This window comes from Ambystoma mexicanum, chromosome 1p (genome assembly GCF_040938575.1).
Source record: "Ambystoma mexicanum isolate Mex_15411 chromosome 1p, UKY_AmexF1_1, whole genome shotgun sequence".
NCBI lineage: Eukaryota > Metazoa > Chordata > Amphibia > Caudata > Ambystomatidae > Ambystoma > Ambystoma mexicanum.
This window is the reverse complement of record NC_090921.1, coordinates 1181871775-1181897932: the sequence shown is the minus strand read 5'-3', so window position 1 is coordinate 1181897932 and position 26158 is coordinate 1181871775. Positions and strand designations below refer to the sequence as shown.

At 44.1% G+C, this 26158-nt stretch overlaps 1 protein-coding gene across 1 annotated transcript in view; it reads right to left on the bottom strand.

Annotated features, from left to right (window-relative positions):
- The window catches only part of LOC138570873 (IgGFc-binding protein-like), a 211652-nt gene that overhangs the window by 14066 nt on the left and 171428 nt on the right, over positions 1-26158 (bottom strand). The window contains exons 8-9 of the mRNA XM_069649156.1: positions 7678-8257; positions 4843-5042 (exon numbers count right to left, since the gene is read on the bottom strand). Coding sequence (XP_069505257.1) covers positions 4843-5042; positions 7678-8257 — 780 coding nt within the window. The remainder of the gene's footprint in view (positions 1-4842; positions 5043-7677; positions 8258-26158) is intronic.

Genomic DNA, 26158 nt, shown 5'->3' with positions numbered 1-26158 from the left:
CAAGTATTTCAAATCTACAATCACTCCAGAACTAAAAACGTAGCTCCTATAAAAATAGCAGTGAAAGTAATTTCATAACGAGCAAAACACTTTATACTAAATATACTATTTTTTAACATAAAGTGTTCCAATTTCTAAGATTTACACCAAAAATAAAACCTCTTCTTCATTTATAACATTGGAATATGTACTGTCCTATTTTTTAAGGTCAAACCCACCAACATTATTAGTATCAACCTCTTGAGAAGTCAGGTTCAATAGTTAGTTTCTGCACTTACTTCCGATTGCCTTGAAGTCTCCGCCAGGATCCGCGTTGGCGGAGACTTCAAGGCAATCGGACCTTGCAGCATAGAAAGATTGAAGGAGACTTATGAGCTTTGGCAACCCAATGTACTATCAAGAAACAGAGATACAGACAAATGTTCTCAACTACTATCAAGAAAACACTTGGAACATAGGTATCTCTCCTGAAGAACCACGGTTAACAATGTGGGGAAACAAGTCTTGGGAGACCACGAGAAACAATGCAATGTGTATCAAAGATATAGAGTAACCTTTGAGTGTGCAAAGGATGTATGAAAACAACATATGGAAGACAAATTTGTATGAAAAATGTGTATGAAACCAATACATGGAAGATATATTTGTATGAAAAATAAAAACAAATATACCAGTTCATCACAAATATGATTAACAAATGTCACTTATTTACTGGGATCACACACAATCCAAGTAGCATTCTAAGAAAAATACACTTTTCCGATATTGTTTCAGTTGCAATAAAGGCACTTGAGGTGCAGATCTCAGTACAAACAAAATATATAAGCACTAAGGAATCACCTAAGGAGAGGAGGCATAATAAGCCGACAAGGACTGAAACCCAGTAAAAAAAGCATAGTTCTCAGCAGAAGCAAGTCTGGACACTGTGATCTATAAGAACTCTGTGTCTGTTTCTAGTATCAGATTCAGGTATATTTGATATAGATTCCTGTAAGTGGCCACTGTCTATGTGTCCCTCTCTTATTCCCTTGTCTCATTAGATTTTTCAGCAATCACTGACAACTTCAAGATGGCTAATGCCTGGGTGGGGGGGGGCAGGTGAGGCTTGAGATCTCGACTCGAATACCAAGTTTCACTATTAATTTCTCTCAGAATACTCTTGATATCATTAAGCTATGTGATCTCATGCTACAATTCATGGTCGCTCAATCTATGGACCAAATGCCAAATCGACAAATGCCTGCAGTCATCCCATACATTTATCCATAATTTGGCACTCCTTAATAATAAATTCAGATCTTGAATATGGTGAAACATTAATCTCACTATGGGTTATTATATTTACCACTGATTTCTTTACTCCATGTATATGTTTTAAAAAGTTATTTTCAATCTGGTCTAAACAATCTCTTGCATGTAAACCCCAGACTTCACAACCATAAAGTAGGCTTGACATTGTAAACTTTAAGAGCTACCTTGATAGTGGAGTCACCCTTCTTCCTATGATAGTCAAGAATACCACCTATTGTCCCCTTGATGTGTATTTGGGCCTTCTTAATGTGGGATACCCATTGGTATCCACTGACCCCCGCAGGCAACCCTTTAACTGTATGGCTCTAAGAGTGAAAGGGCTGGCTGCTGGGGGATAAGCACCTCACACTAGGAGACAGAGGGAGGGTTGAGGTGCCCGGTCATCGCCTTTTGCTTCTTAGTGACAAGCCACCATCCAGTAAGCAGCACTTTTATAAAGTTGCTGCATGGTTAAAGGGCTGCCTACAGGCATTGGCGCTTCTGATTGGAAACAAGGAGAGGCATTTTTTCTAAACAAAAGTGCAGGCTTTGCCTAAACGGGCTGCTTGAGGGGTTGGCATATCTGAGGCTAGTCAGGGGTGAGCAGGCCCCAGCTCAGTAGCCATATTTGGAGATTGACGGTCTCCAATGTGAGTGTAATGTGATTACTTTGCATGTAATGTCAGTCCTTGTTGACTGGGTATAGTACAAGTTCCTGAACTTTGTTGTCAATATATAGAAAGATGATATGTTCATGTGCTCTTTTTAACAGTACCGTATATACAGGCAATATCACAGCAAAGCATTTATTTAAAATGATGTTAGTACATGCCATACAATGGTAGTACATTAGTGTAGGACATTAGTGTGAACACTGGGGTTTTTGTTGCGAACACCTAACAACGCTGTCAGTAATTAGGATGATGACGGCAATTACTGAGAATGGTCTGAGTATATGGAATTCTGATGGCTGTCATACCAGATCTTTCAAACCAATAACTGGCAACAAATGGACTATGATGGCACTTCTTAGGCACATAATGGCATAGCTTTCAAATGGCATGACTACCTGGCTATATGTTTGATAGCATGTGTTGGTAGTGTTGTAGATTTTGTCTTTGGGGCTAATTTCTGATTTGGCAGTAATTTAGTATTGTGGTATTTTGGAAGTATTTTGGTGGTAAATGGGCCTTACTGTTGGTGGTAGTTAAGTATTACCCTGTTTTCATAATAGCTCAGAACTATCTTATCCTGGTGGTAATTATTAGTGGTATCTTATTTTTGTGGTATAGTGGTGATTTTACCTTCCATCGTACAGCCCCATAATAAGACAAACATTCCCTCTTTATAATTAGGACCCACCTTTTGCTGACGATAAAGAACCTTTGGACCTGATACACTTTTAGGGAACCCAGTAAAATTATACAGAATGCAACTTATTGCATGTAACTCATGTTACTGATTTATTTACATCAGTAACCTATGTGCCTTAGAGGGCACCGCTTTCTCTTCAGCATGCAAAGAAAGCCCATCCACATCCACATACATACACTCTACCTGGCTCATCTGTATGCATTTACTCTTTTTCCTAACATTGTCCCAGGTGGTAAATGAGGTAGAAAATGTTTACCGCAGTGGTATAACATTAGGATCACCCACTGACTTTTCCCCCTAAAACAGCGATCATCAGATGCAGAAAGTAAAACACAAAAACTAAGCAATAGCCTCGTTCTGTTTTTTTTTTTCTTTATGCTGTTATTGTTTGATTACCACTATTATGTTGCACTAACAGAAAAATAAAACAATACATTCTGAGAGATAAAAAGAAAACAACACATGGCAACATGGAAGAGATAATACTTGTGGTATGCAATTTATTTTACTTAAACAAGTGCAGAAAGAAATAGACCAAAATAAAACACTTTGGTTTCAAACCTATAACCCTTTGCTGACTGATACCATGTCATCCATCCCATGTGTTCCTCACTTGGAAACAGCACTTACAATAATATGCAAGGCTCCTGTCTTTCTCCTGGTTCATCTCTTGCTGTAGTCGCTATCTGCGTGGGAATCGCCAGCCTTGCACTGCCTCGGGAATGCTTCAAAGCCAGGCGCCACCCCCTTTGCCCTGTCTTCAATACTGCAGCCATGGAGCTCACATCCCCGGGAGGCAGCGATCACACTCAAATCTCAGGAAGCACAGACTACACCCCTCTCTCAGCTGCTAAAATTTCCTCTGGCTGTCCATCAACATTAGATCAGCCTCCCCTGACGTGGTTCTGACACCTCCAGAGCTGCCAACCACATTAGCCAATCACCTTACACGGGCATACATTTAACAAGTCATTTCCTGCGAGGACCATGGAAGTTTTCAGGCTGCACAAAGACAGCCCTTCTGTTTTTTCTACTGTGCATCTCCCCATGGAAAAACACAAAATGAAATGAATTCCAAACTGTGCCTATCGAGCTGCATTATAAAGTTAATTGGGACAGTTAATTGGTTACTGGGCTTTTATTAGAAAGGTTAGTTGGTTATATAAATTTCGAATGCAGTTCAACACAGATAGAAAAGCATTCAATTTGTAAATATGCACGTTTCTGCATTTTAAAATGACTGCACATTCTGCTGGGTATTTTTGAAATAATCATCCCTTTGCTGGCTTGAGTGATTTTAAAACAACACCCATTTTACTGGTTTGTTGCTGAGAAAAGCTGTCCCTTGCACCCATTTAGAAATATCTGCTTCTAAACGCTGCCAGTAAAATACCCATTTTTGCTTCACTTAGAATCTGTACACGTGTTGTTATTTGCACAAATATATCATGCATGAACATATCCCTACAGTAGTGATATACTAGTTCATGATTTGGAGAGTAACATTTAGTTGCAGATTTGTTTAAACCTTATTAAAATAACAGAAGCACATTGTCTGCTGTCCAAGAAGCACAATCTCAAAAACTGGTGCAAAAATGGACAAAGGAGAGTAGATTGGCTTTCTGATATTATCTTTCAATTCGGCAGAGCTTATTTTTATGGATTTTTAGTTTGTGAAGTTTGTTGTGATGCTATCTTGTGTACACAGATCTTTTTATGTTTAGATTATCTTGATGGTGGCTCCTGTGCAACACAGGACCACAAATAATGCTGCATGTTGCCTCGCATCTGTTTGCGCCTCCCAGCAACATATCTGTGTTCCAGCATTTTAACATTTTAGCATAGCAGCATCTCTTTTCAACCCTGCTGACCTGTATTACCATTGCATCCCTGATGCAAATATCGCAGAGAGCGGAGTGGAATTGCGTAGGGGAAAGTGACACAGAACATGTTGCTGCAGCATTGTGCTGGGAAAGGGTTGTTAAGTGCAGGACCGCTAATCAGAACATCAGCCGGTAGAATTGGGTACTGGGCGAAAGCAGGAAGTGACGAATTCTCACCAACTACTCGAGTGGCTGCTACAATGTTATCGCTGTTGGTCAATGAAGAACATACAATACATCTCTAAAAACGTGTTTTTGATCATAACATCATTGCCACAAAGAATGGCGGCCATACCTTGTAGTATAGTCCATCATAGAAACAGCCACAGTTACCCAAGAGGACACACTGCTGACCATCAGATAAATATCCATCGTCACACTGGCACCCCTCCGTGCAGCCATCCGGACACTTGGCACGATCTGTGATTTGGGAGCACGACGTGGAGCAAGCGTCCGTGCAGAGGGAGTAGTGGCTGTTCTCTGGACAGGCAAGAGCTGCAAATTGAAGTGAAAGCGAGTACATGTAATACAATGCCTTTAGATACATGACATTAGGAGGCTAAACTACAGCTTGACCACAAGCGCCTGGAAAGGTGGTGTCGACCAATGAAAGCAAAGGCAAACAAGCATTAAATTGAGCTTTTATATTGCGCCTATTGCCTGGAGACCAGCATGGGCCCGATCTTCTGCGCAGTAGTCTAATGCAAAGCAGTGTGATCATCCAAACTCTAGATTTGCAAAGCAGAATGCATGGCAAGCAACACTGTTGGACTGACCCTCAAAAGCCTAAGCTTCACCAATGATTGGTGAAAACTGAGGAGGATTGTGCCTAAATTCAAGGGAAGTGTATAATGTCGAGCGAAAGAATGAATGATTATCTCATGTCAGAAAAATATGGTGAGCGTCCTACGTACGTACCGCCAACTGAGATAGTGGCAAAGTAAACCCCAAAGAATACAAAGGTGATGCTGGCGACAAGATGCATCACACCAAAGGAGTGGCCGCCAAGACTGCATGGTGGTGACACAAAGATGCTCGATAACCCAACCAATGTGATATATTGTAGCTGTCATCCCCAAAGACCTTGCTATGGCGCATATCAATCATTTGCCAACTCCCCCCTCCCCTAGTAAAGAAACAGACTCATAATATAAAGCACTCTTCCACTGAGGAAAAAATGTATGCCCTATACCTGAGAGCTGTGTCTAGAATATTTTACATGCTCCCAACAGAAAAGAGACATACCATTCATGTGTCTATGTTCACTCACAAAGGAAAGTCCTGTGTACAATTCATACCGGCTCCCTAATAGAGGAGGCCCATATCTGGCATGTATACTAGATCCCACACACAGAATAGTTATGTAAACCAATTGTATCCTTGCCTCCCCACAGGGGAGAGCAATGCCTACCATATTCACTCACTCAACACAGGGAAGTGCACACCTCTATTTGTTTTAGTGCATCTACCAGAAAGCAAAGTCACATGTGCAGTTCACCACTGGTTCGTTCACAGGGGAATGTCATGTTCACAATTCATATTGGCCTTAAACAACTCCTCACATCGGAGATGAAACATGTTTACAATTTTCATTAGTCCCAACAGTGGAAGGAGACGTGTTTATTCACAGTGGCTCCTCACAACTCCCTCACATTAGGGGGAAACCTCAATTTTAACTTTTTATGGGAAAGGACCAACTGGTATCTAGGGTATTTTATAGAAACTCGACCCCTCTGCAAACACATACTGGAACCGTCTCAGTATCGATTCAACATGCTGTGAGAACTGACTTGACCCATTTCAGTGATGACTCAGCTCCTCTAGGATTGCCCAATTGACACCAACTCAACCCATTAGGAAGCCAACCTTCCCATAGGTTCACCATTTTCCTTTAAAGTTCTAAGAAGCCTGCTTGACATTGTCTAGCCATTCTAGAAGAAGACACAAGTACTGGCAGTGGTTCTCTTCCTGTTGCCTGGTTTTAAGGGCCCTAAAGACATTTAAGACCCCACTCTTTACTGGCATATCCTAAGATCTTGAACATCGCTGAAACAACTATTGCCTGTCTACTACTGTCTTCAGACCCGGAGGGTCCCCTTTCATTCAGAAGTCTGCACATTATCTGCCTTCCTAAAGGGGTGGGCGACCAGTGTTTTTATTAGTATGTCTTTGTTTGAAGTTAAATCAAATATTTCTATTTTTGACAGTACCTTGATTGAATGTTTCCTTTATTTTGGTAATACTGTACAATTGCTGTCTGGATGCTAATTTTCTAGCTCAAACCCTTCTGAATAATATAGCCAATGGTAGAATTGTACTAAAGAACATTTGTGGAACTGTGACGGGGAGCAACGTGCAACACATATTTCAAGGGTTGCAGCCTTGCTACTTGACAGCCAAATGCGTTGAAACAGATTTCAGTTCAGCTGTAAATGCTTTTGGGTGGTGAAGGGGAGAAATGTGCTTTAACTTCACAAATAATAGATATGAAATGGTGAAAATGGTTGAAATTCATGAGTGGAACTGTTAACAGTAAAAAAAAAAAAAAAGTAGGGGACCTTCCCTCCTGACTGTTCCCACTCACTTCGACCACAGAATATAGCCCGCCTTCGGCCCGCATTACCACAAGAAGTGGAGGAGTTATACCTGCCGGGCTGTGCCTGTTTTGCCTTCATGATTGAGATCACTGCGGGGATGAGTAGGAGTTCTTTACACTACTCATCCTGGTACTCTTGCAGTCCATTAGTCATTTCATCACGCTTTTATTTTCTCAAAACTGGTCTAACTTCTTACAACAGCAGTCCTCTCAGGGTACCTGAGTGCCTTTAGATCTTCGGGGGTACTATAAATAACTCAACATAACATAACAAACTAACTGCTCCACTGTCCTCGTTCTACACATTCCAATGAATTAGGCCTGAGCACTCAAGCTTACCCTTGCTATTTGTGAGTTGGCGTTCTAGTCCTGTTTTCTTCATGGAATTCTGGGACTTGTCGATTTCCGAAATTTAAAATGGTAAAGAAAATAATTCCAATTCCCACAATTGTAAAGGAAGGTAACAGGACTGGTTGGCCTTCTCATGCATGGCAATGGGACACTTAGGAGCTTGGGTAGCCCTGCATTACTTACGGCAGAAGGATGCATTCCTCCATGGACTTATTTCGATCCCAGCATCCTGGCAGTCATCTACATAACTCTGAATATTGTAGCACAGGAGGTTCTTGTCCTCTTTCTCCAGGCAAAGATCAAGCCCACAGTCGTCGACATAAGAGGCGGGATTGACTGCAGGGTGGCAGTCGGTGAAGGGACCATCAAGGCTGCTCATGAATCCACAGAGGCTGGGCTGCTTAAGAGCATGTATGTTATTCTGGTCACAGTCAGGGCAACCTTTACTGGTGCCTTCACAGCCATGGTCACAGGGAACATTGGGTTGCAGGAGGCTCCATGCAGATCCAAAAGCAATGGCATCAGGGGCAAGAGTGTTGTTGGGCAGCAGGAACTCGTCCTTCTTATTCCCATTGTAGTTGCCACACAAGCCGCAAGTTTGTTTTTTATAATTCCCTGGAACAGTCACTGTGGTTCGGAAGGCCAAGTCATAGCTCACTTTCAGACCAAATTCTGTCTTGAGGACGATTTTTATGCCTTTCTGATAGACGCGAAGAGCTCCCCCAGGATTGTTAAATGGGAGGTTTTCAGTTACTCCATTTACCTGCAAGAAAAAAAACACCAGTTATAGTTAAAGTGACTATAATTAGGTCACCTTGCTCAGAAACAAATGTACATGAAATCAGCACAAGTAGACAAAGTCAAGCTATGACTAAAGCTGTCCACCATTCCTTTATTGCAGAAAGAGTGTGTCTGATGTAGTGTCTATTTAGCTACCTTTTCCCTGTTTCTGTTACCTTTGTATTACCTGCCTTCAGGTGCATTTTTGGTTTTCCATGTATTTGCCTTAGCATATGTCTGCAATGAAATATACTGTGCAACATGCAGAGCCGTAACAAGGAGAACCGTCATTTGTTAGGTGTGTTACACTAGAATGGTAGTGAAATATAGATTAGGCAAATATGTTGAGGAAGACAATATCTGAGGAAGGGGAGGAGACAGTATAGCAGGATGGATATTGTTAGGAAGCTGTGGTAAACTAAGCCTCCTTCACATAACTGGAACACCAGAAGGTAAGTAGTTTACATGTTTACATGTTATTTCCCTAGTTAGAAAGTAGAGAAAGCACTGGGACACCCATCCAGCCCAGCACATTAGGCCCAACTGACCCAGTAGAACCCAGCACTCCAAACATCTCTCAACACTTCACATAGAATGTCAGTGACATCATAACACACGTAGCCATAATCAGGCCCCAGCACAGATTATGACACATCTCCCTCCCTTGAGATAACTGACATAACACTACACCCACAATGGGAACCCATCACACTTGCCATATTACAAGAAAAGTTAAATATACATGGCTCAAACCAGCTCAGAAACAACTCCCAACTAAGCTAATACCAGTTCACCACAAAATCTATCCAAGATCTTTAATGCAAAACACCAGAAACTAAAAAACAAACCACAGGCCCTCCCCAAAACCTGAACACCCACTCAGCAATTAACCCGCTGAAGAACAGCACAATGAAAGGAACCAAACAAAACAACACATCCTTCCCCGGAGGAGACCGCACACAACGCAATCAAACTAACCCACTCGCCTTCTACCCCAACACAGACGTGTGGGCACCATATCTGTGTCCCTCTCAAAAACATCAGCAAAACTCTGATCCTACCATCAGACCACACAGCAACACGCTATCCCCATAACTATCCTATGACCAGACAGCACCAACTGCCCCTTAATCAAAACATAGGCCGCACCTCACTACCCTTCCAAACAACCAACAGCACCTCACTGCCCTTACAACTGCATCACCTCACTGCACCTCCTGAAACGACACACAGCACCTCACTGCCCCTTAACCACAAGAAATAAGCAGCACCACAATGCCCCTTAACCCAAAACATAAGCAGCACTAAACAGCATCTCACTGCCCCTTGAAACGACCAGACAGCACCTAACTGCCCCTTAAAATGACCAGACAGCACCTAACTGTCCCTTAACCAAAACATGGACAGCACCAACTGCCCCTTAGCCAAAATATAGACAGCACCTCACTGCCCCTTAACCACCACATATAGACAGCACTAACTAACCCTAGACAGACCCTCACCCTTAGATTAACAACAGCACCTAACTGCCCCTTAAAATACCCAAGCAGCACCTCACTGCCCCTTAACCAAAACATAGACAGCACCTCACTGCCCCTTAACCACCGCATGTAGACAGCACTAACTGACCCTAGACAGCACCTCACTGCCCTTAGATTAACAACAGCACCTCGCTGCCCCTCCTGAAACCACTGCACCCCGCTGCACGTTCTGAAACACGCAACACCTAACTGCCCTTCCTAGTACAACGAGACAGCACCTCACTGCACTCTAGGCAAAACCTGCTGCCCCTTAAACACAACATAGAAGCTAAATAGACAGCACTAACTGCCCCTTATACCTAAAATAGCTAGGCAGAAGCACATCACTACACCACCCCAAAATAACTCCCTAAATGGATATAAGCAACTCCTGCCCTTCCTAAAACAGCAGGATCTCACTAAACCTCTAAAATCCCAGGCAGCACCTCACTACCCCTTAACAACACCAGGCAACATCTCAATACCCCTTTAAAAAAAATCCCAGGCAGTACCTCACTGCCCCAAAAATGACTCTCCCTATGTACCACGTCACCACCCTGGCACCACCTGCATCTCACTACCCCTCCTAACAAACAAACAACCCCATAAAACTACAACATGGGCAGCACCACACTGCCCCTCAAGCCCAAAATATAGCAAGCACCGCTACCCCTTAACCCAAAACCTGAGCAGAAACATCACTGCCCCTTAAAACCACCAGGTAGCATCTCACTACCTGAGGTATGCCAGTGAGACAACTTATTTGTGCTTATAAGTTTATTTGCTTATAACGATCTGGCGCCCTGCTCTGCCGCTCACACTCTCATCTCTCTCCCTCTCCGCTCTCTCTAACCCCCATCATAGAATGCCTTTCAAACCTAAACATTCCTTACCTCGCAGGCAGGCAGGGACGCAGTAGCTAGGTAACAAACATCATGCAATGTGAATATGGAATACTACATCACCTCCGCCTTTTTAATTTTCAAGGAATGTGGTGCAGAACCAATTAACAATGGAATGCTACACCACCTCCCCCTTTTAAAATTTCATTTCAAGAAATGTGGTGCAGAACCAGTTAACAATGGAATACTACACCATGTCTATATATGAGAAAAAAAATGCATAACAATTCATGCAACATTGAAACAATTTGCAGTTGGAAAAAAAAAAATCTATAAGAATAAACTTTGCATGTCTCTACTTCCCCATGACATAGTCTCTAGACCAGAACAGTAACTTCTTTTTTCTAGAATTGCGCACAATCTCACATTCTACATAACTGTCATGACTGTCAACAACACTTCTGTTTCCAGCAATTGTACTAGAATTACTTCTCTGAGGTATACCGTCTACCCCAGGATCATCTTCCTGATGATTACTTCCCAAAGCTTGGCTACCATCTATGGCATCACAGTTCTCTCTTACATGTACATATTCCTCCACATTTTGAGATCTAACGTCAGTCTCCACATTCAAACTCTCCTCACTACCACTCTGAAGTCCACATCATTTCTCATCCATTCACTAAATCCTTGATCCTGTCTGGAATGACTCCCCCTACCATGTTCCACCTCCCAATTCCATTTGCTTACTCTGTCAATATTCCATACTGATCCACCACTTACTCTTATTGCCTTACCGAGCACTTGCAAAACTTTAACCGGTTTGCTGTATTTGGAATCACCCTTCCTAACACTGTGCCCTAGTTTTATCCTTACCAAATCACCTGGAGAAATTTCAATCTTGCGCTTATATCCTAACGACATCTTGTTCTTAACATCATGGCATTTACAATTCCTCACTTCCCTGGGTTCTGATGCCCTTTTGCAATTTACCCACTCTGGAGTGAGCAGAGTGTTGGGAGCTCTGCCCCTCATCAATTCAAAAGGAGACAACTCCAAACCCCTTTTGACTGACATTTTTATACTCCACAATCTTTCCATAAGTGCTTCATTCACAGGCATGTTGTTTCTCAAAGCCAACTCCACTGTCTCCACAACCATCCTGTTACATCTCTCAACTAACCCGTTGTTTTAAACATGGTACAAAGCAGAATACTTTCAATCAATCCCACACGTTGTGGCAAACTCTCTATTTTCCTTGCTTTTAAATTGAACACCATTGTCACTGATAATGGTTTTGGGAAAACCCTCTTTCCTGAAAATTTCTGTAAGAAATTTAATAATTTCTCCCGAATCAACTTTCTTGACAGCTTTCAATTCCACCCAACTTGAGTAATAATCAATCATAACTATCAAAAACCTTTTCTCCCTTATTAGTCTTGCATAGGGTCCCACAATGTCAATACCTAACTTCATGCAGGGAGCTTCTCCTTTTTCTATGACAACAGGCTCTGACTTGAAACTTTGACAACTCTTATCACTGTTTTGGCAAGGCCAGCAGTTTCTAACAAATCTCTCAATTAAAAGATCCATTCCTGGCCACCAGTATACAGACCGTACGTTGCTTTTAGTCCCCGTGATACCCGGATGACCTTGATGTGCTTTCTCTATGAGTTCCTCATACAACACTTTCGGAGGTATCAACTTACTCTCTCTCATCAAAAATCCTTCTTCCATGGACAACTCATCCTTCACTTCCCAAAACTTTATACATTCTCCATCAACTGATCTCTTTTCTGGCCAACCCAACATTGTAAAATCTGCAATTTTTTGTAGTGTTATGTCTTTAGTAATTTCGTCCAGCCACTTTTCCTCAGAGGTCACTTCAAGAACAACCGCCACCATTTCTTTATTACTTTCTGACTCCAAATCCATATTCTTTAACGGTAACCGTGACAAGTAGTCTGCAATAACATTTCTCTTACCTGGTACATACCTTGTCACAAAATGATAGTCCTGTAATTTGATGCTTAATCTAGCAAACCTAGGTGATGCTTTACACATTGCCTTCACAGTCAAAACCTCAATGAGTGGTTTGTGGTCTGTTTGTATGATAAACTTGCAACCCCACAGATACTTCCTAAAATAGTTTACAGCCCATGAGCATGCCAATAGCTCTTTTTCAATTACAGAATACCTGCTTTCTGTGCCTGAAATCGCTCTGGAGGCATAGCAGATTGTCTTCTCCTTGCCACCTTCATCAAATTGAGATAACACTCCTCCTAGAACATTTCCACTAGCATCCACTGTAACTTTGGTCAATCTGCCAAAAACATACCCACCCAATTCTGTGGAATTGCAGATTTGTCTCTTGATGCAATTCACTGCCTCATCACATTCATACTCCACACAAATTTGGCCTCCTTTTTTAACAGTTTCCTTAATGGTTCTGTTACATTTGCAAATTTCTCAACAAACTTGTTATAATATTCGCAAAGCCCTAGAAATGCTCTAAGCTCATCCTTATTACTGGGATTAGGAGTTTCCCTGATTGCTTTCATAGCATCACTCTTCGGTTTATATCCCTTGCCATTAACTGTGTGTCCCAAATAATCAACTTCATCCATGCCAAACTTGCATTTACTCTTTTCAATTTTCAAACCCACGCTCTCCAACTTCAACAAAACATCTTTTAACCTCATGTCATGTTCTTCTCGACCTTTGCCAAATACAATGATGTTGTCTTGATATACAAATATTCCATTCAACTCCTTCAGTACATGTTCCATGACCCTTTGAAATACGGCTGCTGCAGACGCTAATCCAAACGGCATGTGCTTATATCTATATAACCCATGCGGGGTAACAAATGCTGTGATGTCCCTTCAGTCTTCTGTCAGAGATATTTGATGGTATGCGCTAGAGAGATCCAGAGTAGAAAACACATTTGCACTACCCATGCGATTCAGCATTTCCGATATTACAGGGAGCGGAAAAATATCAACTATGACATTCTTATTCACATCTCTGAGGTCTACACAAATTCTAAGTTTCCCATTTCTCTTCATCACAACCACAATGGGGCTTGCCCACTCCGACGATTTAATCTTTTCTATCACTCCTTCTGCTTCCAACTTCGACAATTCCTGTTCAACCTTGTCTGCTATGGCAAAAGGTATGGGTCTTGGCTTCACATGTCTGACAGGTACAGCTCCTTCCTTCAGGTGAATCCTATGCGAAAAGTCCTTTAATAGTCCCATTTTCTTCAGTTGTATACCGTTCACAATCTTAACTTCTTCTCCCCGCTTGTGACTAGTATTGACAATCAAGACTTGCTCATTTTCACAGGGATCTAACCTGATCCGCAGACCAGTTTGATCTCTCCAGCCAATGATGGTAACTCCTTTTTCTGCAACATAGATTTTCACTTCTGCTCGCCTGTCCTTAAATTCCATGATGCTTGAAAACCAGACAATCATCTTGATCCTTGACCCTTTGAATCCACCAGGGTTTTTTATATCTGGTTCATTGAGTTTGCTTTTAAGACCGCATGCCAATAGATTTTTACAAGTTTTTTTCGTGATGATCGTCCATGGTGAACAACTGTCTACCTTTACTTTGAGTTTCCAATTGTCAATTATTATGACACAACTCGGGCATTTAAACTCTCAGGTGGTTCACGGATGGTGAATACTCTTTCTTCATCCGATTCTTCATCTTCATCTTCATCTTGTATGACAGAAATTCTCTTTTTCCGTCTGCATGTGACAGCAAAGTGTCCCTTGACTCCACAATTCCCACACTTTTGTCTTATTGCAGGACAATGTTTGGCATAAGTAAAATGTCCTAACCTTCCACAATTATAGCATCTGTCGCCTTCTTTAGATTGTGAGGTACTCGGCTTGGGTTTGGCTTTCACCCAACCTCTCCCTCTGACTGAGTGTCCTTTGTCCTTTGTTCTCAAATCCTCTAGATCTATTACTCTTGGCAGTGTGGTTTTCTGCTCGTTCTCTCGTCCTCAGTGCTTTCACCATGCCTTGTTCTCCTGAGTCTAACGAGGATTTGTCATTCTGCTGCTGCATATTTAGAACAGCCTCCTGTTTTTTATTTTTCATTTCTTTGGAGCACAAATGACTGTGTTCTATTCGTTTGGCAATGGCCATAGTTTCTGGCAAAGATGGATTCCCCAGCATCCAAAGTCTGTCTTGGACCAAACTATCCTTTGCGTGTATGATAATCTGATTCCTTATAAGTTCATTCAGGGTGATCCCATTGCCAAAGCGACACGTGCGTGACAATACTCTTAAAGCTGATACATAATCTTCGATAGATTCATGCTCCTTTTGAGTTCTGGTGTAGAAATGATACCTGTTTATAGCTACGTTAGTTTTAGGGGTATAATATTTGTCTAGCTGTCTTATAGCCTTTTCATGTTCATCAGCATCCCCAGCTTCATCAACTGGCAACTCTGGTAACTCTCTGTATTTTCTTTGTCCTTCCAACCCTAAAGCGTGAAGCAGTAGTGATTTCTTCTTGTGAGGGGTTAGACCTTCCTGGTCAACTGTTTGGACATAGTTCAGCCAAAATTCCTTCCATTCCAACCAATTAACAACAGGTTGTCCTGCTGTTGGAAGGAAACTCGCTGGGGGTTGTATGCTAATGCCTTGCATTACTCTGTATAGCTATGTCCGTGTTAGATGAGATTTTGCAATGAAATTGCTCCAATTTCAATGTTTAAATTGCCTTGAATTGTTAAAATTCCCCCTTTTCTTTTTTTGGACAAGTACTGTGAAGAGGATGAGGAGACTATCTTTCACTCCTCATACTGCCTGACTCCGGGAGGCACGGATCACATGATCTGTGTCCGTGAGGTGGGTCCCCTCCTTCAATACACCGGAAATGTGGTGTTTATCTGTATTCTCGTCGGCCCTGCAGCCAATCATATCAGCTGAGGCAAAAAAAAAAACACGGCACAAACCAACGCGACTTCACGCGTCGATTCCGAGCATCCGCTTTCCTTCCTGCTGTGGTACCACACTATAAACAGCACAAACCAACGTGTTATCTCACGTTAGTTCGGAGCATCCACTCTCCCTCTCCCAATACGGCACAAGCCAGCGCAACGCTGTGCGATGGCTCGGAGCGCCCGCTCCCAGTCCCTGATCTCTGGGGTCTTCGTGTTTCTTCAGGACGCCGGCAATCCTCGTCGCCAAATGAGGTATGCCAGTGAGACAGCTTATTTGTGCTTATAAGTTTATTTGCTTATAACGATCCAGCGCCCTGCTCTACCGCTCACACTTTCATCTCTCTCCCTCTCCGCTCTCTCTAACCCCCCATCATAGAATGCCTTTCAAACTTAAACATTCCTAACCTCGCGGGCAGGCAGGGACACAGTAGCTAGGTAACAAACATCATGCAATGTGAATATGGAATACTACACTACCCTTTCAAAATCCCAGACAGCACCTCACTTCCCCTTAACATACCCAAATAGCACCTCATTTCCCCTTAACCAAAACATAGACATCGCCACACTGCCCCTTAACCACTGCATGTAGACAGAACTGACTGCCCCTTAAAATGACCAAACAGCACCTAACTGCCCCTTAGAGCCATCAGACAGCGCCTAACTGCCCACCGTACAGCACCTCACCGCCCCTTAAAATACCCAAGCAGCACCTCACTGCCCCTTACAGCCATCAGACAGCACCTAACTGCCCACTGTACAGCACTTCACTGCCCCTCAAAATACCCAGGAAGCACCTCACTGCCCCCTACAGCCATCAGGCAGCACCTAACTGCCCCTTAAAATACCCAAGCAGCACCTCACTGCCCCTTACAGCTGTCAGACAGCATCTAACTGCCCACCGTACAGCACCTAACTGCCCCTTAAAATGAACAAACAGCACCTCACCGCCAACATGACCACAAAATGCAAAGCGAATACGTGCAGGGCAAGTAAAATAACATGGCACTTAAGTCCCTGCACCATCTCCACACCCACATGTCCAAGTCAACCCCACATGCAAGTGAAAAAACATTGTAACATTAAAAAAAACTTTGCCCATGGACCCCACCCACGAGTCCATACCGCAACCCTGAGGAGATGACCTAAATAGCAGGCCACCCCATTCATTCAACAGCGGTACAAAACAACAGATAAAACAACACAATAGGATGCAAATAAACATACCCAAACATATGTCCATTGCATAAAAGTCCAGCGCAGCACCCCGCACCCTCAAGTCCGCTTTGCAGGAACAGTAAAACACAACAATAAGTCGCCTGCCCCGCAAGAAATATCCACGCAGGAAATGTCTAAACCACCCCCCCTGCATAAGAAAATAACCATGTAAACAGCAAATTCATGACCCCGGACCCTCCAGTGCGTTTAACACCCCACTGGAAATCCTAAACATAACAGGCCACCACATGAAGACAACAGCCTACAATACATTATAACAGGCCTTAAACAATCTACACGACCCAGGCCCACACCCATACATCTGCTAACCCCGAGGCCACTACATATACAAAACAACATTATTACAACACAGGCCTCCCTCAACGCCTACCTGTGACTAGACCACCACCACCTTGAAGGTCTTCATCCTGTAAAGACCCCACAAATCCGGATCCAACACTTTCAAATTCAGATCAAACACAAGGCACTTGATGCAGCATTTCAAAAGAAGATTCCAACCCTTGCCACGCCTCAATCTCTTGTACGATGCCTTAAGATTCCGACCCAATGCCTCAATCTCTTATACGCCGCCGGAAGATCCACCAGACAGTCACTGGTGCTTGCCGAACTTATTTGCTGAACACCGCTCCCCTGTCCACTGTCCCGACCATTCGCCCCCATTACTGTGGTGAGCTCCAGTCCACACTGTCGTCTCCCCGCTGTATCCACCAGCACTTTTGAACTCCCCTTAAACTTCCGGGCGCCACTGTTAAGACTGATTTCCTATACTCTGGCCTGGTGGACAAATGTATAGAAGGCCAACCTATATTGTGACAGGGGCAACTCTGGGAAGCTGTAGCCAAACCAGTTTAAGGTAGCAGTGAGCGGCGGTCTAGGCTAAGATCTTCAGAGGGGTGAGATTGTAAAGGGTCCACAATGAGGTCACACAATGGGAGTCACAAATTACCCTTAGACAGGATGTATAAAAATACAGTTATTTAATTATGGCCAAAAACACTATAAGAAAAATGAACACAAGCATGTAGACTTTTCAACCAATACCATCAAACTAAAATACATATATACAATCACAGGTTCAAGTGCATAATACAACTCAAGATACTCCTGCAAGGGAATTAACAGATGAGTATTAAACACAAAAAGATCCACAGAGAATTAACCCCTAACTAATATTGTCCAACCCTAAGTTGCCTGGGGCCTTGTGCCCTATTGTTCTGGATACAAAGATACAGCACTCAGGAGGCAGGAGAAGATGTAGGTAGGGTCTCTGGGGTCCAGTGATGGCTTCTTAGAGCTAGGGTTTCAGATGAACAGAGTCCAAAATTCCCCCCAACAGTTAGAAGTCTTGCCAAGGCAAGTATTGGCAAAGACAATAGGTTTAAGATAAAGGATATTGTAAGTCCATTGACTTACAATGGGAGTGTAAGGGTGTGTTAAAAACTCAATAAATTACCCCCCTCACTCCGAATCCTCCCAAGGCTTTCCAGAACAAAGGAAGGGTGTCCTGGCTTGCTTTTCCCACTGAATTCCGCAGTCCACGATTTTCATGGGTTGCAGGTTCGAATGATTATCCGGTTAGGATCTTTTGCTGGTGCAAGGACTCTTGATGAAGAAATGCAGAAACAAACAATGCAGCGCCCTTTTTGGGACTGGTGGTGGGTCAGAAAAGCAGGTTTCGGACCGTGCACACAGCGCACAGCGATGCAGCAGGACTCAGTAGCCGCGGTCGGACTTTCCGGTCTTTCCTGAGTCTCCTTGGTGCTAGGATGCCGAAATTTCTCAGAAGGTGTCTTTGCAGTCGCAGTTGATGGTGTACCAAAATTCAGGCAGAAACTCAGAACGGCAACGAAGATAACCCGGTAGCCCAAAAACTAAGCTGGTCAGCCACAGGACCATTTCCAGGCACTTCTGAAGGTGGTTTTTGCATTGGGCACCGAGTAGGCTTCGGGAATGGATGGTCCCTCCAATCCAGGGGTCGTAGCACTTTCGCAGGCCTACTGGAGATCAAGAGACAGACAGGGCTCCACCAGGACTACAGCAGAAGTAGGTTGCCAGGCCTCCTTCAGACAGGTTACAGGGATCTTTGTGGGTCTTCTCAGCTGGACGGATTCTTGGCTCCTTCAGGTTCTTCCAGGATCTCTGAGAATTGCATGCAGGGGCCCTCTTCTTAGCCTAAAAGCCAGGTAGGAGTCCAATCAGGTCCACTGGCGGGAACACTCATGCATACCACTCAGACACACAGAAACCAGGATGTGGATTGGGGTCAGACTGACCCAACCCACATCCTGCCTGCAAACACACAAAGCCCTCCAATAGCTCGCCAAAAGCTCCTGCTTTCCTGGGCACTGGAATCCTTATAAGGATCTTTATGGCCTCTGAGGCCAGGAAGAAGGCAAAACAACAAGATGCAAAAAGAATGGGAGAAAATCCTCGTGGCACGGCCATGTTTGGCCAGTAGCCACAGTAAGTAGCCAAACGCGGTAAATGCGGTTAAGCTAACACAAAATTCCCCAAAAAGTGGGGAAAAGTCACTGCTGCCACCAGCCCATCTGTTAAGCACCTCAGAATAAACAAACTATCCTTTGAGTGTTACTCTAGGGCAAAACAAAAATGAACCCCATTGCACTGCAGTGTAAGCTGCTGTGTGCAATGAGAAAATGTTACCACAGGTGATACAAAAGTAACCACAAGTAGCAACACAGTCACAAGACTAAGGGAAACACTGTTTCCCAGTACTGATAGCCTTAAGGACATATCAGTTTCCCCATAACATGTGAGCAAAGGCCAGTACAGTGAAGCTTAAGGCTACACTGCACTGCAAAAAGTACAGGTCAGATTGAAAAATAAAAGCAAACAGTTTGGGGCTTCCATAAAGATGGAAGGAAAGGTGCAGTAAAGAGAATCTTTCCTAACAGTCACTTCTCATGCCTGTCACTCCTGCTACATGCTCCTCCATACCAGCAAGTGTACCCAGCTTCCCAGTAAACATACGGAAAGCCTGCTGGACTTCGCTCTCTATGACTGCGCTGCGTTCCGACTGAACGCTTCCTCCACATGCAATGTTGTGTTCCAAATGTATACGTTGGAATGCACGCACACATTTGCCCAACGTCATCATTTCCAACTTCAGCGCAAAGCTGTAAACACCTCCACTCTCCAGCATAGTCCCCAGCAGCCCAGCACCTTTTGAACGCTGCTCCCGCTTCACCATCTCAGCCCCCTCGGCTGTGCCACCAAGTGCAACTTGGCTGCAACAGGCCCGCAACTTGGCAATAACGCAGCCCGCCTACTGGACGCCATGAAGCATCCACCAACTGCCACCTGAACGCGGCCACCGGCACCACGGCACGCCAGATTGGCGATCTGCAACCTTCATCCCTCAGCCTTTTACAACCTGAGGCTGGCCCATTGTCCACCCGTGCCGAGACAAACCTCCAACAGCGCACGGGCTCACCTTGTCCTCGCCAGCAGCGGCAACCTCAGCCTTATGACAGCCTGCCTGGAATAGCAATCCCAGCTGTCCTGCCTGGTCAAATGGGAACCACTGGACCAATCCTGCACCTTTGCTGCCTTCTGCCACTGTCCCGCTAGCAGGATAGGCACGGCCACCACCACCTCTGGCCGCCTGACAACTGGACTTTGAAGATCCATAACCTGGACCCCGACCTGGACCTCCACTGCACCGCTCGGCCTGCAGCCTCTTCCTGCTTGATGGATTTCTCCCTGGAAGGCAGCGCTTCTCACCAGCTGCCCCTTCCCAGCAGCACAGGAGCCATCCTCGTCACCAGTGTGGTGAACTAAGCCTCCTTCACATAACTGGAACACCAGAAGGTAAGTAGTTTACTTGTAGGTTTATTTCTCTCTTCCTGCTTGATGGATGTCTCCCTGGAAGGCAGCGCTTCTCACCAGCTGCCCCTTCCCAGCAGCACAGGAACCATCATAGTCGCTGGTGTGGTAAACTAAGCCTCCTTCACATAACTGGAACACCAGAAGGTAAGTAGTTTACATGTAGGTTTATTTCTCTAGTTAGCAAGTAGAGAAAGCACTGGGACACCCATCCAGCCCAGCACATTAGGTCCAACTGACCTAGTAGAACCCAGCACTCCAAACATCCCTCAACACTCCACATAGAACGTCAGTGACATCATAAAACACATAGCCATAATCAGGCCTCAGCACAGATTATGACACAAGCCCACCAGATGATGAAGCAGTGGTCACATAGGTAGTAGGTAATTGACTCCAGGGCAGTGCCATAGACCCATAGAGTTTCAACGTGTAAATTAATATGCCATTTCATACAAGTGTGAATTGGGAAGATGTTCAGAAGGAAGGAGTGAGACTACTGTTGTCCTTGCGAGCTCCTTCAAGAGAAAGCATGCATTGTTATGGTGATCTGAAAACCCTAAATAGTGGTCATACATTCAGCGGGGATCTGAATTCCGATGGAATGAGCCGGAATGAAGAAGGAAAGGAAAGGAAGCCGGACACCATGGAGGGTGGACAGGGAACATAAAGGTTGAGGAGGGTTTGGGATCTCAGGTGTGTGTGGGATACAGAGTTATCTGGGGACATACCCCATGCATAGATTTCCAGACGTGAAACCTTAAAGAGAAAGCAGTGCAGCATAGCTAGGCGTCCCATACTGAGGTGATGAGTTAAAGTGGGCTCAGGGGAATGGGCAAGGGAATTTGAAGAGCGTGCGCATGGTACAATTGAATACTTTGTAAGTGCAAAATGAATAGGTGGCAAAGTCATATGAGGCAGCTTAAGCAATGGTTAGTTTAATGAGGATCAGAGTACAGAGGCGGGTTCTTGTTGAGTGAATAGTGAGTCAGGTGGTCTTACAATCAGGAATGTAAGGCACTATGAAAGAGAAATGCCAGCATGTGGTATTGTGGATGCATTGAGATAGGGGAGTGGAGAATGGGGAGGTCAAAGGAAGATGGGAGGAAGATAACAGTTGTTGAAAAGGTTGAGCATTAGGGAGTGGAGTGCCATCCAGTCACTAGCTATTGTTGGAGAGCCAGTGGGCAACAACAGTGGATGAAGGAGAAGAAAGAGAAAATTACTTTGTACTATCAGTGGCAGGAAGAGTAAAAGATGGAGATCATCTTGCTGAGAGAGGAGGTGTAACCTATGAAGTGTGGGAGACTAATGAACGATCCATGGGCAACTACAGCAGAGAGGTGCTTGCAGAGAGGGCATGTTTTTCTAAAGGATAGTGAAGAAGTGGTCACACAGGAGTTAGAAGATGATTGTCTCCAGGGCAGTGCAATGTAAGAAAATATGAAGAGTGTTGTGGATCGTTGGTTAGTTGCAACACAGAGAAAACACAATTATTACCTAATGATAAAAGGGACTGTCTAGTCAAGGTTGTATAACAATATCTACTTTATTATTACTACAACAGACAGTTCTAGCACACCACAAAATGCAACCCACCCTATAAAGGAACACAAAGGACAGACAGTTTCATGAAGGAAATGGATGCACTCTGGATACTGATAGGAGGGTAGTTGGTAAAGTAATCAGTCTTACTGTTCAAGATTATTTGATTTCAGCACCAAGGAGGCAAAGGGTTGTAACTGTCTTTAGGGGCCTTCAGAGAAATACAAGGGGAGCAGAACCACAATGTAACTGGTGCTGAAGAAGTTCTTGGTGTTTGACAGCGTCTATGCATTCCAGGGCGCTTTGCAGCCCTTGAGACAGAGTTACTGGTGGGAGACAGATGCGGTACCAGGCAGCAAGCAGCTCGGCAAGAGCGAGGCTGGACGGACGTCTGCAGACTGTCCGGCCCAGCAGCTCGGGGACTGTGGCATGACAACATTCAGCGGTGCAGCTGGATGCGGTTAAAGGACTCGTCTGTCTCGAAAATGTCCTTAAAAGATGGATACTGGATGATGCTTTTTTGGCACTCCTCCAGGCTTCTTGGTACACCCCGTATTGTTCTTACAAGGTGGACGGGCCAAAGCTCAGGAGAGTGTTTGCAGGCAACGGCCTTGTCCTTAGTAAAGGTACTCTCTGGGACTTCTCACCTAGGAAGCTTGCTGGCAGAACCTAACAGGGCATGCTATGTGCTGGATGGGTACCGGATCTGGAGATGCTGGATTGGTCCTCTGAGTCCGGAAACTCCCTCTGTTCCCTGGGAGATGTTTTGGAGAGAGATCTTGCTTCCTTGTTCCTCTTGAATTTCCTGGCCTTCCTTCACTGGTGGAAGATGTAAGGTAGACTGTACCTTCAGCTTGGGTCCAAATGAGTACTTCTTTTTTCTCCTGTCAAAGTCTTCAGATGATCTGCTAAGTGAGGGGTTCTGCCCTCTTTTAAAGCCAAATGGGCCCCAGTGATCGGAGCAGGCTAAGCCCATCATAATGGCCCAATCCTGGGTCCCCACCAACAATCTTCTGTTATGCATGAGTCAAGGACCAGAGTGCTCTGCAACAGGGCAGAGAACGGGGTGGCAACATATACCAAAGTCCCTCCCATCTTCCTGCCTGTTGTAGATCAAAGTGTCTCTCTGGTTAACTGAGCTGTCTGTGACCTGTGATTAAAGCGCAGGGTTCCCTTGAAGTTTGTGCTGGGAGCAGACTTCCTGTCTCCCCCAAACCACATACGTCTCCCCTCTGAAAGGGGTCAGCTCTGCATGGATTTGCCTATGATAAATAGTGGATCCAGACATGCATTTCACTGCCTTTCATACAGAGGGGTAGGAACTAGCTTCAAATTGACACATTGCATACCAAAGGGGTGTTAGCTCCGCCTTTCCTGTTGTCTACCGGCAACGAAGCCCCTTCAGTCTTGCTTCAATTATCTCTCATTGGTGTGCACTGCCACCAGCCGGAGAACAAATGAAAGCAGATGCATTCGCCATTGATATTTAAATTAGGCTGCCCATGCTGGAGGAAGGTGTGCCTCCCCCCCCTTGAGATGCTTTGATGTACCCGTAGCTATCACATTCCAGCTGAATTTGACAGGGGAAGGTGGCACCTGTAGGCTCTGTTTCCCGGAGTACATGTGACTGCGTTTTCTGCCGGAAGCATATGCACTGTGTGTGGAACGGCCTCACAATAGTCCTGGGAGGGTGGTCTCCCATTGGTCCTTTTCATTATTAAAAAATCAAAAAAGCCCTAGCCAGTGCACTCTCCCCATGTGGATGGTCAAATTCCTCAAATTTTTATGGCCTCTGAATTTTTTGTTACAGCTTGGAGGCAATGGACCTGTAAGAAGAAATATGAACTTTAATAATAATAATAATAATTTGACATTTATATAGCGCTACAAACCCTCAGGTATCTGAGCGCTGCTTATTATTACCCACGGTGTGTGGTGCTCATTTATAAACCTCGGAAGGATGAAAGGCTGAGTTTGGCCCTGCCGGGATTCGAACCTGCGTTAGCAGGATCTGCACGAATGTCAAAGCAAACTTTAACTGTATTTGTCTTAATGTAGATAACCTGTTTTTATTCTGATCTTATTTTGTATTTATGTTTATTTTATTATATTTCTTTATGGCATTTAATTCATTGTTTTTGTATTTTATGTATTCTTGAATAATCCATTACCCAAAATTAAGAACGTTTGACGATGATGATAACTATATAGTATCACTGCCCTTTTTTTCTGTACATGTAATTATGGGCTTATAAACCCCTAAATTGTAAAACTGCCTTTGTGTGTAGGCATGAATTTGCTCCCAAAAAACAGTGGCATTACTTACTGCCAGTGGTGAAAGCTTCATTACCCAACGAAGTCCAATGCGGCTTCAGAAGGGGGAATAACAGAAGCCCATAATTAGGGAGATTTCCAATGGTAGTAGAGATAATTCCATTAGGAGGAAATGGCACCCAAACTCGGAATGGGGCTCTATATTTTCAGGTCCAAAAATGTAATTTTTGCCAATATTCTGAGGGATTTCCGGTTCAATTATAGAGGCAGTATTTTGCTTAAATGCCACTGATACACTTGTCAACAGACCTCTGGCTTACATCCCAGTTAAACAAATGCCCAACTGCAATTGCACCTGATTCCCCATCATTTCCGAAAGAGAACTCCAAGTCATCCCCAGCCAGTCCAATTTGAAAATTATGGTCATTAAGAACGTGCTAAACCATATATTCGACGTTATTCTGAACATGGACTTAGAAGCTCTTCAAGGTCATCTTAACCATTTCATTCAATGCATTTCCAGGGGGTCCAACATGAGCGGGCGCTGAGCCAGAGTTTTAGGATCCAAAAACCAAGGCGTCAACATGAAGGGTGTTCGTCAGATCTGTCCCAGTCATGAAGGGTGATCGTCAGATCTGTCCCAGTCATACATTGCATAGAAGAACATGGCAAGAGTGAGCAAGCCCAGCTCATTTCATTTCCTGACAATGGTCTCCAAGTATATGCATACAACAGTAAGCAAGAAGATTCATACGATACATGCACGACAGACCCTGCTCTGGCAAAGAAGGTCCTGGAAATGTTTGCAATCAAATGTGTCAAAAGGCAAGTCAATTAACCTTTCAAAAATGTAAATGATCTTGACTTTGGTATCACGATCCAAATGCCCTTTCAGATCTCAACAAAACACATTAACAGCAATGTGCTGTTTGTTGAACCCAGTCAGGAAGTTTGAATACCAGGACCAATGCCATCCTCGCTGTGAGCACTTAACTGAGCCTGGCGAATGGGCATGGATGCAGGGCATGCTTTGGCTACCAAGCCGCTGATGGTTAACATAGCTGACCTCTCAGTAAAAGGGCTACTTATTGGACCAATTTTGACCAGCTCCTACTTTCGAATTAAGAGATTCCCCAGACAATGCAGGGGCGGTTGCTCACCCAGCTTTGTGCCCCAGTGTAGCATCATGTTCACCTCTCTGTTATTACAGCACAAGAAGCTGGGAGTAGCAAGAAGGCCCAAAGAATGCAACACTGATTAAGCACCACAACATCCCAACTCACCTAGCCAAAAGCGTTGCACAACCATTAAGGGCCACAGCGACAAGATGCAATCTTCTGCTGGGCCCAACCTTGCTTTTCCAGTCAGGAAAGAGGGCTGGTGTAACGGGCATATGGCCTGGATAACATTCAAAGAATGTTGCCTCAAACATTGGTTTTATGTGTTATGAAATTAAAAGCAAGGTTCTTGGCACTTGAGCCTCGACTCGCCCTCAAGAAGTAAGACGTTTGGCGTCCCTGTTCATGAGCAAAGAGGGATGAAGGGCTACGTTTTCATGTTGGAATATGGGTGTCAATGAAGTACGTATGTAGTTCGTGATGAACATAATGAAAAATACCTAGTTGTAACTGCTGAATTGTAACACCATTCTC